This window comes from Bos javanicus, chromosome 5 (assembly GCF_032452875.1).
Source record: "Bos javanicus breed banteng chromosome 5, ARS-OSU_banteng_1.0, whole genome shotgun sequence".
In the NCBI taxonomy this organism is placed as follows: Eukaryota; Metazoa; Chordata; class Mammalia; order Artiodactyla; family Bovidae; genus Bos; species Bos javanicus.
In genome coordinates this window covers 37,456,964-37,471,956 of record NC_083872.1, presented here as the reverse complement: position 1 = coordinate 37,471,956, position 14,993 = coordinate 37,456,964, and the positions used below count along the sequence as shown (strand labels likewise).

The 14,993-nt window shown below is 37.0% G+C and overlaps 1 protein-coding gene across 3 annotated transcripts in view; it reads right to left on the bottom strand.

Annotated features, from left to right (window-relative positions):
- ADAMTS20 (ADAM metallopeptidase with thrombospondin type 1 motif 20) overlaps positions 1-14,993 on the bottom strand; it is a 218,501-nt gene that overhangs the window by 109,857 nt on the left and 93,651 nt on the right. For all 3 annotated transcript variants that reach the window (XM_061416399.1, XM_061416400.1, XM_061416401.1), the window contains 7 exons: positions 11,914-12,059; positions 10,586-10,767; positions 10,353-10,489; positions 7,392-7,509; positions 4,914-5,009; positions 1,867-2,033; positions 1,579-1,708 (listed from right to left, as the gene is read on the bottom strand). In XM_061416399.1, the coding sequence (XP_061272383.1) occupies positions 1,579-1,708; positions 1,867-2,033; positions 4,914-5,009; positions 7,392-7,509; positions 10,353-10,489; positions 10,586-10,767; positions 11,914-12,059 (976 nt within the window). The remainder of the gene's footprint in view (positions 1-1,578; positions 1,709-1,866; positions 2,034-4,913; positions 5,010-7,391; positions 7,510-10,352; positions 10,490-10,585; positions 10,768-11,913; positions 12,060-14,993) is intronic.

Below are 14,993 nucleotides of genomic sequence, written 5' to 3'. Positions count from 1 at the left end.
GCACAGGGAAACAAGTAAACAAATCTAAAGAAACTTCACTTTAGAGAAACCCAAAAGCTACACACATACAAAAGGAACTATAATCATAGTATATACTTTGTGGCAATTGAATTAATGGCTCCTTTCCTTCTGTAGGAAGGAGATCTTTCCTGGTTCAGACTCTCAAACTATCTCAAGATGCCTTCTGCAGCCTTTCATTTTGCATCTTGCTATGTGTTTATTTGGTGTGTCCCCCATATTTTAGAATGTTCCTTCATTCAACTATTTATTTAGATTTCTTCTAGCTCCCCATATCTACTGCCACAGACCAGTTTTACCCAGTTATGTTGGAATACTGGTCCCAGATGCCCAAACCACTTCTCTATGCTCTTCTATAAGCACAACCAGGTTCTTTTTGCCGACATGAATTCCTCTGTCTTGTGTGTTACCAAAGCTTTGTTCCTACTTGCAGTGTTTGCACCAGTCAGCCTGGCATCATCTGCTTCAGTCTCCCTCCCCGGAGACACTGTTCAAACAGGAATGCCTGTTTCCACACCAGCATCCGGGCACTGCTGTTCTAGTACCACAGGACCAAGTCTGTGCCTTTTTCTGGGATGGGATACCACCATTCCTTTGGTACCTTGAGGTCAGTTTGTTAACATGCCCTTCAAGTTCCCATCTTCTGTGATTACTGCCTCTGGCCACCTACCTTCTTCAGCTCATTTCTGTACTGTTCGGAGCTGTTTCTCCTCTGACTCACTGCTCTCCTAATTTCCAGACCTTGTCTCTAATGCCCCTGGGAACTACTTTTCCACTCTACACCTATTTCTATCTTCCCATTTCACCTCAAACTGCTCATTCCATCTCTCCTGGGGTCTCCTCGATGCATACTTGTGACATGGCTTTTACCATTTAAAATTAAGAAAATTTACTTCTTGTGTTTCATCCACTAGACTTTAAAACTTGAATGCAAAATCAGGGTCCTATTAATCCAAAACAATAGTCTGTCGATAAACATTTACTGATTCAAACAAAGGTAGCATCACACAACCAGGTATTCAATTATAGACTGCCCAAAGACACCAGTCTCTTCACTTGCTTTTCTACTATAACGTCACGGCTTTTTCATCTCCCCCTGCGCTCCTTTCAGTTATTCATCCATCAGTACAAACACATTTCCCTGTGGTCAGAGAAGGGAAATAATAGGATGGGAGAATGTTGACCTCACAACGCTAAAAGAAGGAGATGGGTGTCTGGGAAAGTGGATGGAAGAAAAAGGACAAGAAGGTGAGCATTTCACTAGAAAACAGTGTGACGGTAAGCGAACCTTTCTTAACTGCGAGAAAGAGATTAAGGACATGGTAGGAAAGGAGCTGTGATGCAAAACGTTGAAAAGGGCTGAGATAAGGGAGGCTGTTAAGCATAAGAAGCCCAGAATGAGTGCGGAGAAAAGCAGACAGAGAACAAAGACAGGAAACCTTTGTAAGTCTATGTGGTATAAGTATGTGGGTTCCACAGGCAGCCAGACTCAAGAGCACCCCAAATTATACCAGCATGCCACAGCTGAACTTATGTCCCTTTTATTTAATTCTAGTGTACCTTGACACATTTTTGTACAGTCTTGCCATGGTCCATATGGGTCCCATGTGAATAGATCACTCTTCTCTTCCACGGGGATATTGAAGGAATAACGTACATCAGGGTTGTATAGATTACCCACACACAAAACCTCAATAAAAATACAAAGGGGCACACAATCAATTCATAAAAGATATATTCTTAAAAGATATCACTTTATGTTTAATAATAAATACAAATCATTTACTTAAGCATCATATTTTACTAATATGATTAAAATTGTCTTAGTAACAACTACTAAGAATTTACCTGCAAAACAAGTTCTTCTTCCAGTCGATCAGTACTATTAATCCTTTCAATTGAGTTGTTTGAACCACTGTATTCAAAAATAGCTCCTTGTACGTTGATTTCCCTTTTGGACATACTTACAACAAAATTCCCATTCAAAAGAAAATTCCCTTGAGTGTCCGATAATGCTGTAAAAGGATAGTGCTCATGAAACAGCAAAACCAGTCAACGGTCCAGAAACAGTTTTAACATTTACAATTCACATTCTTTTCTTCTGCAGTTAGAGAATATAAATATAAATTAATACAGAGGAAATAAACTTTATTTTACTATAAAGTGGTATCTAACCCATAAGCAGCGAAACTTCAGCGTATCAGCCAAACCCATGAAAATACATTCACTCTATAATTTTTCTTTCTGAGAAGGTCATCTTCCACAAAGCATGCAGCACCAGGAGAGACATACAGGAAGTGGAAAAACAGAGAGAAGTCATGCAGACAGATCAGCTAAATCAATCCTGGTCATCCACGGGGAGGAAAGAAAGGGCAGCCAGGCTGCTGTAGTGTTCTGTTTACCTTGGAAAACAAGTATAAAGCTTCAACATCCTAGGGTCAATATTTTAAAAGTCCATGCCTGTCCACTCCTCCCTCTGTAAACATCTGGATCTTTTTCATGGGAGGCACTCATCATTGGTCACGCCTGTGTGAGTGGCTACTTTTTCAGAACCCTCCCACTGCCCCCTCTGTTCTTGCCCCTGGTGATTCTTGCACTTTCCCATGGACAGGTATTAACATCAGCATATCAAATAAGTATATGTGTGCCTATCTATACACTAATATTTACATGTGTATATGAGTATGGAACAGAGTATGTATTCATAATTTGTTACTTTTGTAAATACAAAAATGCATGGTGTCCACAGTGTTGTGGTCGTAAAAAGACCACAGGACTTGGTACGGTTGATTTAAATTCAAATTGTTCCAATTAATTACTATGTGATCTTGGATAAACTACTTGCTTTTTAATTGCATAATAGGAATAATAAAAATTCCCAACTCACAGGCTTTTAATTAGAATAAAATTTGGAAACTGTTTTTTTTTTAATGTATAAATTGTAAAGCACTGTGCTGTTAGTTTAAATTTTCGAGAGGGTGTCTAATATTTTAAACTTTACACTAATAAAACCCCCATGTTAATTAAATACATCTTTGCTGATTTTCTATACTTCTCAGTGGAATAATCTTTTTGGAAAACACTTATTTGGTCTTCCAGGAAACCCTACCCAAAGCACACAAGTTACCATGACTAAACTTAACAAATACTACACGCCTTAAACCAATGCTGAAGGGAATACTATCAAATATGCTTGGTGATTCTGTGTCTGTGTGGACTATTGTGATTGTCTTTATACACTACACTGAATTCAGTGAAGAACCAACAAAATGAAGATCACTCTGTAAATTTGCACATTATCAGAAGTGGACAGACCTGTTTAAAGGACTGCCTGTTACACTAAAATTAAGGGAAATAAACAAAACTTTACTGAGAAAAACTCTATACCTTTCATTATTTTTAGTTACCAAAGCAAATTACAAGTCCTTTCTAAAGACTCCACTCATATATTTTGCTCCCCTATTTAGATTTTGATATTTCCATTAGTAGTTCTTTTACAAAGTATACTGATATTTTAGTAGTGAACATTTCTAATCTTTAAACTTGAGCAGAACCAAATATCTACATTTGGATCCTAAGAGAGACATAATAAATTATCTATAATACGTATGGCAAATGTCTATGCCAAATGATATATATGGCATATATCTATGTATGTGCAAAAGAAAAAGAAGTGCTACTAAATGTAAACAGTTAAAACATTTACGTTTGATTTTCTTTAGGAATTTTTTTTTATAGAGATGAAATTAACGAAACCAGAATTAACCATTTTAAGTTGAACAACTTGATGGCATGTAGTACATTCACAATGTCGTGCAACCTCTACTAGTTTTCGAAACTTTTTCACCACCCTGGAAGGAAAATCTGCATCCATTCAGCAGTTGTTCTTTCTACAATTGACTCTATAAAGCCAAATATAATTTCTGAAATGGGCTGTTCATTATTGATTCAGATTCCCAATCAATTCAAAGCATTGATTACTTGAGCCAATATTTCACATTTCATTAATGTGAGGCAGGTGTTTTTGCATTATCAGCTTTATATCGCCAGCTTAGTGAATTACATGTAAGTCAATATTAAGGTATTTATCAGACAGAAACAAAAGATTTGTAAAGCATTCTTTTCATCTCTGGGCCTAAGTGAAATACTTTAAAGTCAATTTCCAACTGGAATGTATATTCTAGAAATAGCTAAAAGAGAATATATTAGGACTATGTTCATTAACATCTAAAAATATGAAACTATAGTTCTCTTTCTGTCACACAAGAGCAATAAAAATACAATCACAATAAAAACTGTATTTAAAGACTTGTACTACATGGTAAAGATATTTAAGAAAAAAATTTTAAAAACATTTCCCTTCCCTGGTGGCTCAGATGGTAAAGAATCTGCCTACAATGTGGGAGACGCAGGTTCGATCCCTGGGTTGGGAAGATCCTCTGCAGAAGCAATGGCAACCCACTCCAGTACTCTTGCCTGGAAAATCCCATGGACAGAGGAGTGTGGTAGGCTACAGTCCATGCGGTCACAAAGAGTCGAACACAACTGAGCGACTTCACTTTTTTAAAAACATTTAACCCCAATGAGGTTTATAACTAGAGAACTTTATTCTAAATACACACACAACTTTAACTGAATATAACCCTTGGTTATTTAAAACACCCTCATGGGGAAAAAAGCTTAATTTGTCTTCCAGAATTTAATTCAGTATCTTTAAAACATGATATGGTATGTAATTCAAAAAGAGAACACATATATGGAGTCAGATGACTTGGCTTAGTCTGAGTCGAAATTGCATGTTTATTCAAGGGGCTCTTCTTGCCTTCCAAGAATTTACAACCACAGACCTCCATGAAACTGCACATACTGGCTGCCATTGAACTAAAAATGTTTACCCAGGTAATTGTCATCTTCTGGTTTTCCAGAATAGCTGTGCTGAAGAATATCAATGTTTGTTGCTCCTGGGGGAATCTTTACAACGACATTATAACCTGCAATATAATTTTATACATGTTAACTTTCACAAAAAGCAGATGGCCCAGAGGCTAGTACTGCTGAGTGAAAAATCTGAATAGTATAGTCAGAATTAATTTCATTTTATCTCTGAAAGATGATATGTGCTTATTCTTTTTGAATCAATGTCTTATACAAATTACTAAGGATTAACAAAAAGTGGTTGTTGTCTAGAAATACAGAGTTTGGGATTCTTAAGGTGCACTTCCTAATTTCTCTTACTTTTAAAATTCTGAATATAGAATAAAAATGAATCTAGTAATTTAGCTCCTGAACTACTTAACACACGCATTAATTTTTAAATGTGACCAATACTGTTACATTTTATACTTCCTAATGGGGAAAAATACAGGATTCCAAGTGCTATTCACAAATCCAGGAGATATAAAAATAGTTGACCATTGCTAGATGTTTACACAGACTCAGTGAACAGCAAAATAGTGAACATTAAAGAGAAATATTTTTCTTAAGCTTTTAGGTTCCAGTGTAAGCAGGAATCTCCATAGCTATCCCCCAAATTTTACATTATTTTTTAAAGTCTACTAACAAATTGTCAAGAGAAAAGTAAAAAGTTTACTCTAGAGAAATGTTTTATGAGACCAAATTCAATAACACTGGCACTTCTCAAAATATGAGGAAACACTATATCAAATATACATTACATTACATATACAAATATACATTAAACAAGAAACATTTTTCCTGCACTAAAACCACTCATGTCACATCGTTTTCCAAATACTCTCAGGTTTTAAGTCAACAATTAATTCTGCTCTAGTGATATTATTCTAAGGTTTTCCTTTCTCTTACTAGGATTTTCCTCTTTCATTTAATATAAAAACAAAAAGAGTTGAAATTTTTCATATACATTAAATTTTATAAATATGAAATTAACTTTAGAAGAGGAAGTTTTAAAAGAGGTTAAGCCTCATATGAGATTATCTTGTGTTTTCAGAGCAGCCTTATTTATTTATATCTCTTTAAGATATCACATTTAAATATAAGGTGATAAATGGTATGGTTATTCTGTATACATTAAATGCATACTGGTTGTAGATTATAAGCCTACAGAAACAATTTGACTCATGATTCTTTTTCACTACAAAATGTTCCTACCAGCTCCACTATTTATGTCTTTGCTATGCTTTTCAAGTATTCCAAGGCATTGCAAATGTGACAAGATGAAAGCTAACACTAGGGGGCAGTAATGTGACAAATGCTGTTCAGAACCTGCACATGAATTTAATCTTTTTCCATTTGCAAACTGATTAATTCATAGCACAATTTTGCAAGGTTAAATTCTAATTTTGTGCATTCGGCTTTATATAGCAAAATTACTTTTCAGTGAATACAGACCGGATTTTGATAAATGTGTGCCACTGATGATAAAAAGGGATCAAATATATACGGTTTCCAAGAAATAAAGAATCATAACAACTAGAAAAATAATGTCAAATCATCTAGTAACTTAGATGCATAAGCATGACCAGAGTAGTAAATGTTCTACACTTTTCATACAAATATAGTGATCTAAATGACTCTGTTTTAACTGAATCAATTCTTACTACCTTAAACAACTCTGTTCAAAAACAAGTGAATACAATTTGAAGCTGAACAATAAAACTGTAAAACATACATCATTTATTTTGCAAAGAAAGTTTTAATGGGTTTATTTTATTACCATAAAATAAAAAACATTTCTCAGAAAATTTAATGGAAAATATCTGATATATTCTCATAAAAATTTTCAAGAAAAATGAAGCCATGGCCAAATATCAATTATATCTGTAATCCAGACTTACTGAAAAATCAAATGTAATGATAATTCCAAATTAACATTTAAGTTAACGGCTTCATCCTTCACCTTCAATCAGTTTCAATATATCATCAATAAAAAACAACAGATAGAAAATAAAAATAAAATAAGTAAATTAATTTAAAAAAAGAGTAAAAAAAAAAAAAACAACAGATAGGCCAGATCACACAGAAAGCATGTGGTTCAGATGATTAAAAATAATTGAAAGCAAACTTCCTGGAAAGATTATAAACATATACAATATAGATTGCAGAAGCAGCAGTAAAAACACTTCATTAACTGGTACGACAGGGGGACTATTTACACATCATTGTCAAATTGTACTGGATTTATTCTAATAAATGCACCTAAACTTTTTTTAAGAATTAAACTTGTCTTAAGCAGGTAAATTCATTAATTCAATCATACAACTTGTACAAGATTTAATTAATCATTTTGAACTAAAATACAGAATAAACAATAACAAACCAACACTATTATTCCTTAATGATATAGTCCCATTATTATATCCAAAGAGAAAACTGGAAAGAAATGCAAAGCTCACCATAATGTGCACTGTTGAAGACACCTGCCATTGTTCTGCAGGAGGAGTTATCCCCACCACACACACCACACTTGTCTCTCCTGGCCTTGGAGTTTAACACATGATCACAGCCAGCTTGCTTCAAAATATAATAATTACAGTCAAGATTATTAAAATGACCAGCAAACCACTAACGGGGCTTTACAAAGTTCTTTCCAAAAATATTCTTTCAATTAACAGGAAATTCAATACAACAGGATTTTTTCAGAATATCTAATGATCTTGTTATATGTACACCGGTATTTTCACACAGCTGTTCACATGGTTGAAAAAGCAGTTTTTTAAAGGATCATCTACATACTTCCTGCATCAAAATCACCTGGTGTGGGATTTAAAGATAGATTCTTAGATGTTCTTAAAAATTCCTGGAGGTTAAAAACTAAGAATCCACATTGTAATAAATATTGACAGTGATTCCTATTTCGATTATTTGAGAGTAATTCTTTAAGGACATGTGATTCAAATGGGACAAAAAGTAACACACTACACTAACTTCAAAAAGAGGTCGTTGATGATTTACTTTTTTTTTTTTTAACTTATGACCTTAGAACTCTGGGGATAAACTGAGCATATCTGAAAGAAATAACTTACTTCCTTAAAATTAATATCCATCATAATAAAGTATTTCAGAAACAAATGAGTAAATAAATAAAGGTGAGAGTACACAGTTTGACCCAAGGCTTTGAAAGAACAAATGCAGCTCTTTTCCATACAGATGGTGCCCTCTGCATACACTGCAGTAACACTTAGTTCTTTGGAACACTCTTTTAAATTTAGTGACCAGGAGAATAAGAAAAATTCATAGGCCTTATGACTTGTATTTACAAGGTAAATATTTCCAAAATGAAAATTTCATCCAGATATTTTCTGAAAGTAATATGCATCTTTATGTTCAGACATATGTCATATTTTCTCATTATATCTGACTCTCTGGGTTTAACTTAGATAAAACAAGTTTTCAGGCACCAAGTGCCCTTTTCTCACATTTAAAAGTCAAATAAAGTGAAGTGAAAGTCGCTCAGTCATGTCCAACTCTTTGCAACCCCATGGACTAGCCCGTGGAATTCTCCAGGCCAGAATACTGGAATGGGTAGCCTTTCCCTTCTCCAGGGGATCTTCCAACCCAGGGATCGAACCCAGGTCTACCCACATTGTAGGTGGATTCTTTACCAGCTGAGCCACAAGGGAAGCCCAAGAATACTGGAGTGGGTAGCCTATCCCTCTCCAGAGGATCTTCCTGACCCAGGAATCAAGCCTGGGTCTTCTGCACTGCAGGCAGATCCTTTACCAATTGAACTATCAGGGAAGTTGAAAGCTATTTCCAATCTGTAAGTTATTTTCAGCTTCTCTAAACATCTCATTAGCCCTTTGGGTGCAAGGCCTTTATCACCTAGGTAATAACAGATGTTTGGTTATAGGGAGAAGAATTGGTCCTATTAAGTTCCACTTAAGGAATGAGTTCACAAGATGATACTTATATTCTTTAGACAATATTCACTATCCTAGTTCTCAAACTCACCATCCATTTTTAGGATTGCCATCTGCAATTTACATGCTTTCATTCAGGGGCTCATCTGCTCTCACCTAAAATCCTGCCTGAGTGCATGTGTGCTAAGTCACTTCAGTTATGCCCAACTCTGTGCAATCCTTTGGACTGCAGCTTGCCAAACTCCTTTGTCCATGGAATTCTCTAGGAAAGAATACCAGGGTGGGTTGCCATGCTCTCCTCCAGGGAATCTTCCCAACCCAGGGATCGAACCCACATCTCTTATATCTCCTGCATTGGCAGGCCAGCTCTTTACTACTAGCACCACCTGGGAAGCCCTGCTAAATGGCCTACCTAACTCCAGTTTCCTAACAACTCAGTACATTCTGAAGATTTTAACATGCAAATCAAATCACCCCTCTTGCTTAACTCCAAATCCTTGGATCTTCAAGGACTTCGGAAAACACTTTCACCTAACAACCATCAGCTGGTGGCCACCTCCAACCTTGGTCCCTTACTTCTTCACCTTCCTAAAACTTTCTTATCCTAATAATTAGATCCAGACTCACACCCTGCATGAGCCTCCCCAAATCCTTTACCCACTTCCCCATAGACTAAGACACACCATCTACAATGTCCACATGCCACCTTGCAGATAAGCCCACAGCCCTGTGTGTGCACCCATCTCCCCCACAGATCTGTCACCATGTCAGAGGCGGGTGTTCTTTTCTATCCTTTCATCTCAGTGACTAGAACAGTATGTTGCATTCAGAGTGTGTGTGTGTGTACTCAGTCGTGTGTGCACTCAGTCATATCTGACTCTTTTCAACCCCGAGGACTGTAGCCATCCAGGCTCCTCTGTCCATGGGATTCTTCAGGCAAGAGTACTGGAGTGAGTTGCGATTTCATCCTCCAAGGGATATTCCTGACCCAGGGATCAAAGCTGTGTCTCTGTGTCTCCTGCATTAGAAGATAGATTCTTTACCACTAGTGCCACCAGGGGAGCCCAAATAGAAATTTGGTAAAAGTTTGTCAAATGCATATAAGTAGGAGAATGGAAAGAGGGTGGGAGGATATCACCACTTCCAACACAGAGGGAAAAAGTGTCGCCAAAGAAGGTCACGTTCAAACTAGCGAAAGGACTTTGCATTCCTTGGGTCCTGAGACATCTTAGGAAGTTGACTTCATCCCTCATCTTGATTTTGAGCACCATAAGCAAAACAAAACCAGCAAACTCATCTTACTGCTTCGTGAGTCACTCCTGACGGCAAAAAATAGCTCCTAACCATGTTCCTATAGACAGCAGGGTAGCAACAAAGGATGCTGCACTGAAATTCATAAGAACGTATATCAAGTTGCAGAAGTAATATCTGGCTAGAAAAATAGAAGGAAAACAGTATTCTGAAAGTCATTTTAAATGCAGTAATTTTACTTACCCGACACAGGCCTTGAACACAGATGTCATTTGTTTCAGTTCCACAAGGAGTACCATCGGCAACCCTGTCCTTCAGTTGGTAGAAGCTAGTGGTTCCAGCCACCCGACAATAGAGTTTACAACGATCTTTTACAGCAACTGTAAGAAAAAGTCAAATTTGGGTGGACACGAACACAGCTGTGTGTTCCTTTGTCTCAAAACTGTTCACAGCAAAAAAACATTCTAATTACTTACTCCCACTGTACTTTGGAAGCCACCTCACGTTAGGGGAGAGACCATTGATGTTGAAATGTTTACCATCAAAATCAGAGCACTGCTTCTCACGGAAGTCTTGCTTGCCTTTTGGACATGAATCAGTGTTACATGATCGAAATTTCATCCTGCGGCCCACACAGTACTTGCCTCCGTTTCTTGGCCTAGTCAAATTCATTACAGTTTAAAGCACATCAGTACAAGGTTATTTCTGCCATTTCATTCTAAAACTGTTCCATCCCTTTCCAGGATCTGGAAAACCACTGATGTCCCACTAACACTTTTTGTTTTTAACAGAAGTACGTAACATGATTGGGAAGCAACTCTGTGGTTAAGGAACTATAGAAAATCCATTTGAACATGGACATTGTGGCCCGGAGGGCAGAAATGATGTCTTATTCACAACTAGATTAACTAACAAGGAACTAATGGTGGGGATTTGTTTATTCATTTTGGAGGCAGGGAGACATATAGAGTGAGCCCAAGATGATCATAAACGAAGATGACACCATGTTAAAATTAAAAAGAAGTATATATGACTCTTTGTTGTGTATATCCTACATATCACTCAGTTCAAAGAATTTCATGCTATCAATCTATAGACATCCAATGCCATTTCAATTTATGTTGGAAGATTAAAAACTTATATGAAGACTTTCAGCATAATTCAACTATTTTAAAATTCAAATAAACTAAGTCATACTCTATTCATACAATGTCATATTTCTGCATTAAAAATTCTTTATTTATATCTATAATAAGAGAGCCATTTTTAAAATTTTTTATGGAATGCCTAAATTCTTTTAAATAGTTTGGTGAGCAGGATCTGTGCTTCAGTACTTATTCAAGCTAAAGACACTGAAGCAACTATAAGATGAAAATAAGAAAAAGAAAATATGACATGACAAATTATACCAAACAGTAAGAACCGGTAACAAAACTACCTATTTTACCCAGGAAAACCAAAGCACAGTTGAAAGGGGCCAGGCTCTTTCAACAAAAGCACAGTAAAAGTAAAAATGCCATTATATTACTGTCGTTATTTGCAACTATTTCTCAAATTTACACTAAATCAAAAAAGAAAGAAAATGGCTGTCTTAACTCAAATTCTTAAAAGTATTTTACTTTTTTTTTTTTTTAAGGTCTGAATCTACCAAGATAGAGAGTAATATGGCTTAAAGTATTCCAGAAGTTTTCTGAATCTCAGAAACTTACAGACTGACCTCCAGTTTTAGAAGTGAATGAAACTGATGTTTACTTTCTGGTGCCTTGAGATAATCTTAATTTACAGTGACATAAAAAAGACATACTCGGGGCGATTACAGAGCCTGCTTGTGCTTTTGATTCCACCTCCACATGTTCTTGAACAAGAACTGTAAGGTCCCCATGGTCCCCAATCGCCATCTACAGGACGTGTTTCCATTTCTTTATTTACACATAGCCCATGGTGGCAATGCTATGAAAATGACACAAAAAGAAATGATTCGCGTGTTATCTAGTTAGGACATCACAGTAATAATAACAACAGCAGAAAGACCAGTAGAAGAAAATGCATACAACTTTAAGCAGAATGTTATCAATTCAGAAATGAAATTACATTTGATACCATTTTGTGAATATTTGCTGAGTATATACTGAGTAACTGTAAACAAATCAACAGAATGCAAAAAAGAACAGGAAATCTACTGTGCTTATGAGAGCTGAAGTCTCACTGGAGAGGGAAGACCTATACCTATGGGGAAAACTTAATAATGGAAAGTGTTTTTGAAAAAGAAGCAAACAAATATTTGATTAATATGGTATATAACCATGTTTCTACCTTTTATGCAAAGGTATCTATCACTCTCCTACTCTTTTGGCTAACTTTCTACTCTATCTTACTCAAAGTCTCAAAGATCACTTTGTTTCTTGTTTTCATCAAGAAAGTAGAAATCTACAAAAGAATGTGTCCAAAATGTCCCACAACCTCTTCCACCCACCCAACACCCAAAATCTCCCACCATCCCTTCTGCCCAGTACGCAGCCTTCCTGCCCATTAGTAGATATGAAAAATCCAAAATCAGTCCCTCCATCGTGCACCTAATCTCATCTCTTCTCACCACTTCAGCAATTCTCCCATCTCTCCTACATCATCACTGTTCCAGTTGCCACTATATGAGAGCTAATCAAACTGTAGTCCATGCACAGATGCTGGTCTTTGAACTAGTCACTGTCAACTGGGAGAAAATGAGTACAGAAGATGAAAGTAAGCATTTAGAAACTTTCAGAAGACTTAGAAGATTTTGACTGATTAATTTTGTTCATTAAAGTTAATAATTATAAAATCAGCTTATGTTTTATTTTTTAATATTTATTTATTCATTTATTTTCGGCTGTGCTGGGTCTTTGTTGCTGGTCATGGCCATTCTCTGGTTGTGGTAAGCAGGGTCTACTCTTTGTTGCAGTGTGTGGGCTTCTCATTGCAGTGACTTTCTTGTTGTAGAGCACAGGGTCTAGGCAAGCAGGCTCAGTTGCCCTACGGCATGTGGATTCTTTCCTGACCAGGGATCAAACTATGCCCCTGCATTGGCAGGAGGATTCTTAACCACTGGACCACCAGAGAAGCCCTGTTCTATTTTTAATTGTGGTGAAATTCACACAACAAAATGTACTCTTTTAGCCATTTCTAAGTGTAGAGTTCAGTGGCATTAAGAACATTCACATTGCTGTGCAACCATCACATAGAGCTCTTTATCTTCCCAAATGGAAACGCTGCACCCATTAAACCTGGCAACCACCACTCTACTGCTTCTATGAATTCGACTGCTCTGTATATCTCATATAACTGAAATCATACAGTATTTGTCTTTCTGCACACGTGCTAAGTCATTTCAGTCACGTCCGGCTCTGTGCGACCCTACAGACTGTAGCCCGCCAGGCTCCTCTATCCATGGGATTCTCCAGGCAAGAATACTGGAGTGGGTTGCTATGCCCTTCTCCAGGGGATTTTTCTCAAACCACGGATCAAACCCTGTCTCCTAAGTCTCCTGCATTAGCAGGCAGGTTTTTTACCACTAGCGCCACCTGGGAAGCCAATTTGTCTTTCTAGGACTGGCTTATTTCACTTAGCAATATGTCCTCAAAGTTAATCCATGTTCCAGCATGTGTCAGAATTTCATTCCTCTAACAATTGAAAAATATTCCATTGTATGTATATATCACATTTTCTTTATCCATATATCCACAGATGGACACGGATTGCTTCTACTTCTCAGCTATTGTGAATAATGCAATTCTTTTGGATATATACCCAGAAATTTTTGTGTTAGGTCACATGTTTCTATTTTTAATCTTTTTGAGGAACCACCATGTTGTTTTCCATAGGAAAAATTGGCTCACACTTGGAATGTCTTTCTTCATTTCATTTTTACCATTTTGTACAATAGCATGTTTATAAATGACCAGAAATATTTTAAAAAGAATACTAGTCCTTTACGAGAGATAGTTTGAGAAGTACTCCACTCATTCTTTTGAAACAAAAATATTAGATCTCATTTCCTTCACCAGTTATTGTCCTATTTTTCCTTCAAAGAGTTGTCTTTGTTCGTGGTCTAACTCTCTCCACCTCTTCTCTCTCATTACCCGACTGTGCTGCCACTGCTGCTAAGTCACTTCAGTTGTGTCTGACTCTGTGCAACCCCAGAGACAGCAGCCCACCAGGCTCCCCCGTCCCTGGGATTCTCCAGGCAAGAACACTGGAGTGGATTGCCATTTCCTTCTCCAATGCATGAAAGTGAAAAGTGAAAATGAAGTCCCTCAGTCATGTCCGACTCTTCATGACCCCATGGACTGCAGCCTACCAGGCTCCTCCATCCATGGGATTTTCCAGGCAAGAGTACTGGAGTGGGGTGCCATTACCTGACTGTAGCCAGAGGCTTTCACATCCCACTTTCCATGAACCTGCTTGTGTGTACATCACCAGTGGCCTCCAGGACACCATGACCAGTGGCTAGTTCTCAGTCTCTGCCTTCTTTGCCTTATATGACATAGCATGTGACATAGCTAATCATTCTTCTTATTTGATACACTTTTTCTTCTCTTGGTTTCCAGGACTCTACCCACTCTTGGTTTTCTTTTCTCGTTAATGATTTCTCTCTGCAACTTCTTCTTATTTCTAATCTCTTAATGTCTCTGGGCTCAGACCATGGTCCTCTAGTCATCTGTTTCATCAGTCACTCCCAGTCCAGATCTCTTTCCTGAACTCCAAACTCAATGGACAGCTGCTTCCTCATTTTTGTTTCAATGTCTAATAGCCACTTCAAGGATAGCATATCCAAAGTTGAACCTGCCCCCTCAAAATCTGCTGAGTGGATCTCAGTTATTAGCCAAATACATAGTCATCTTATCTCTT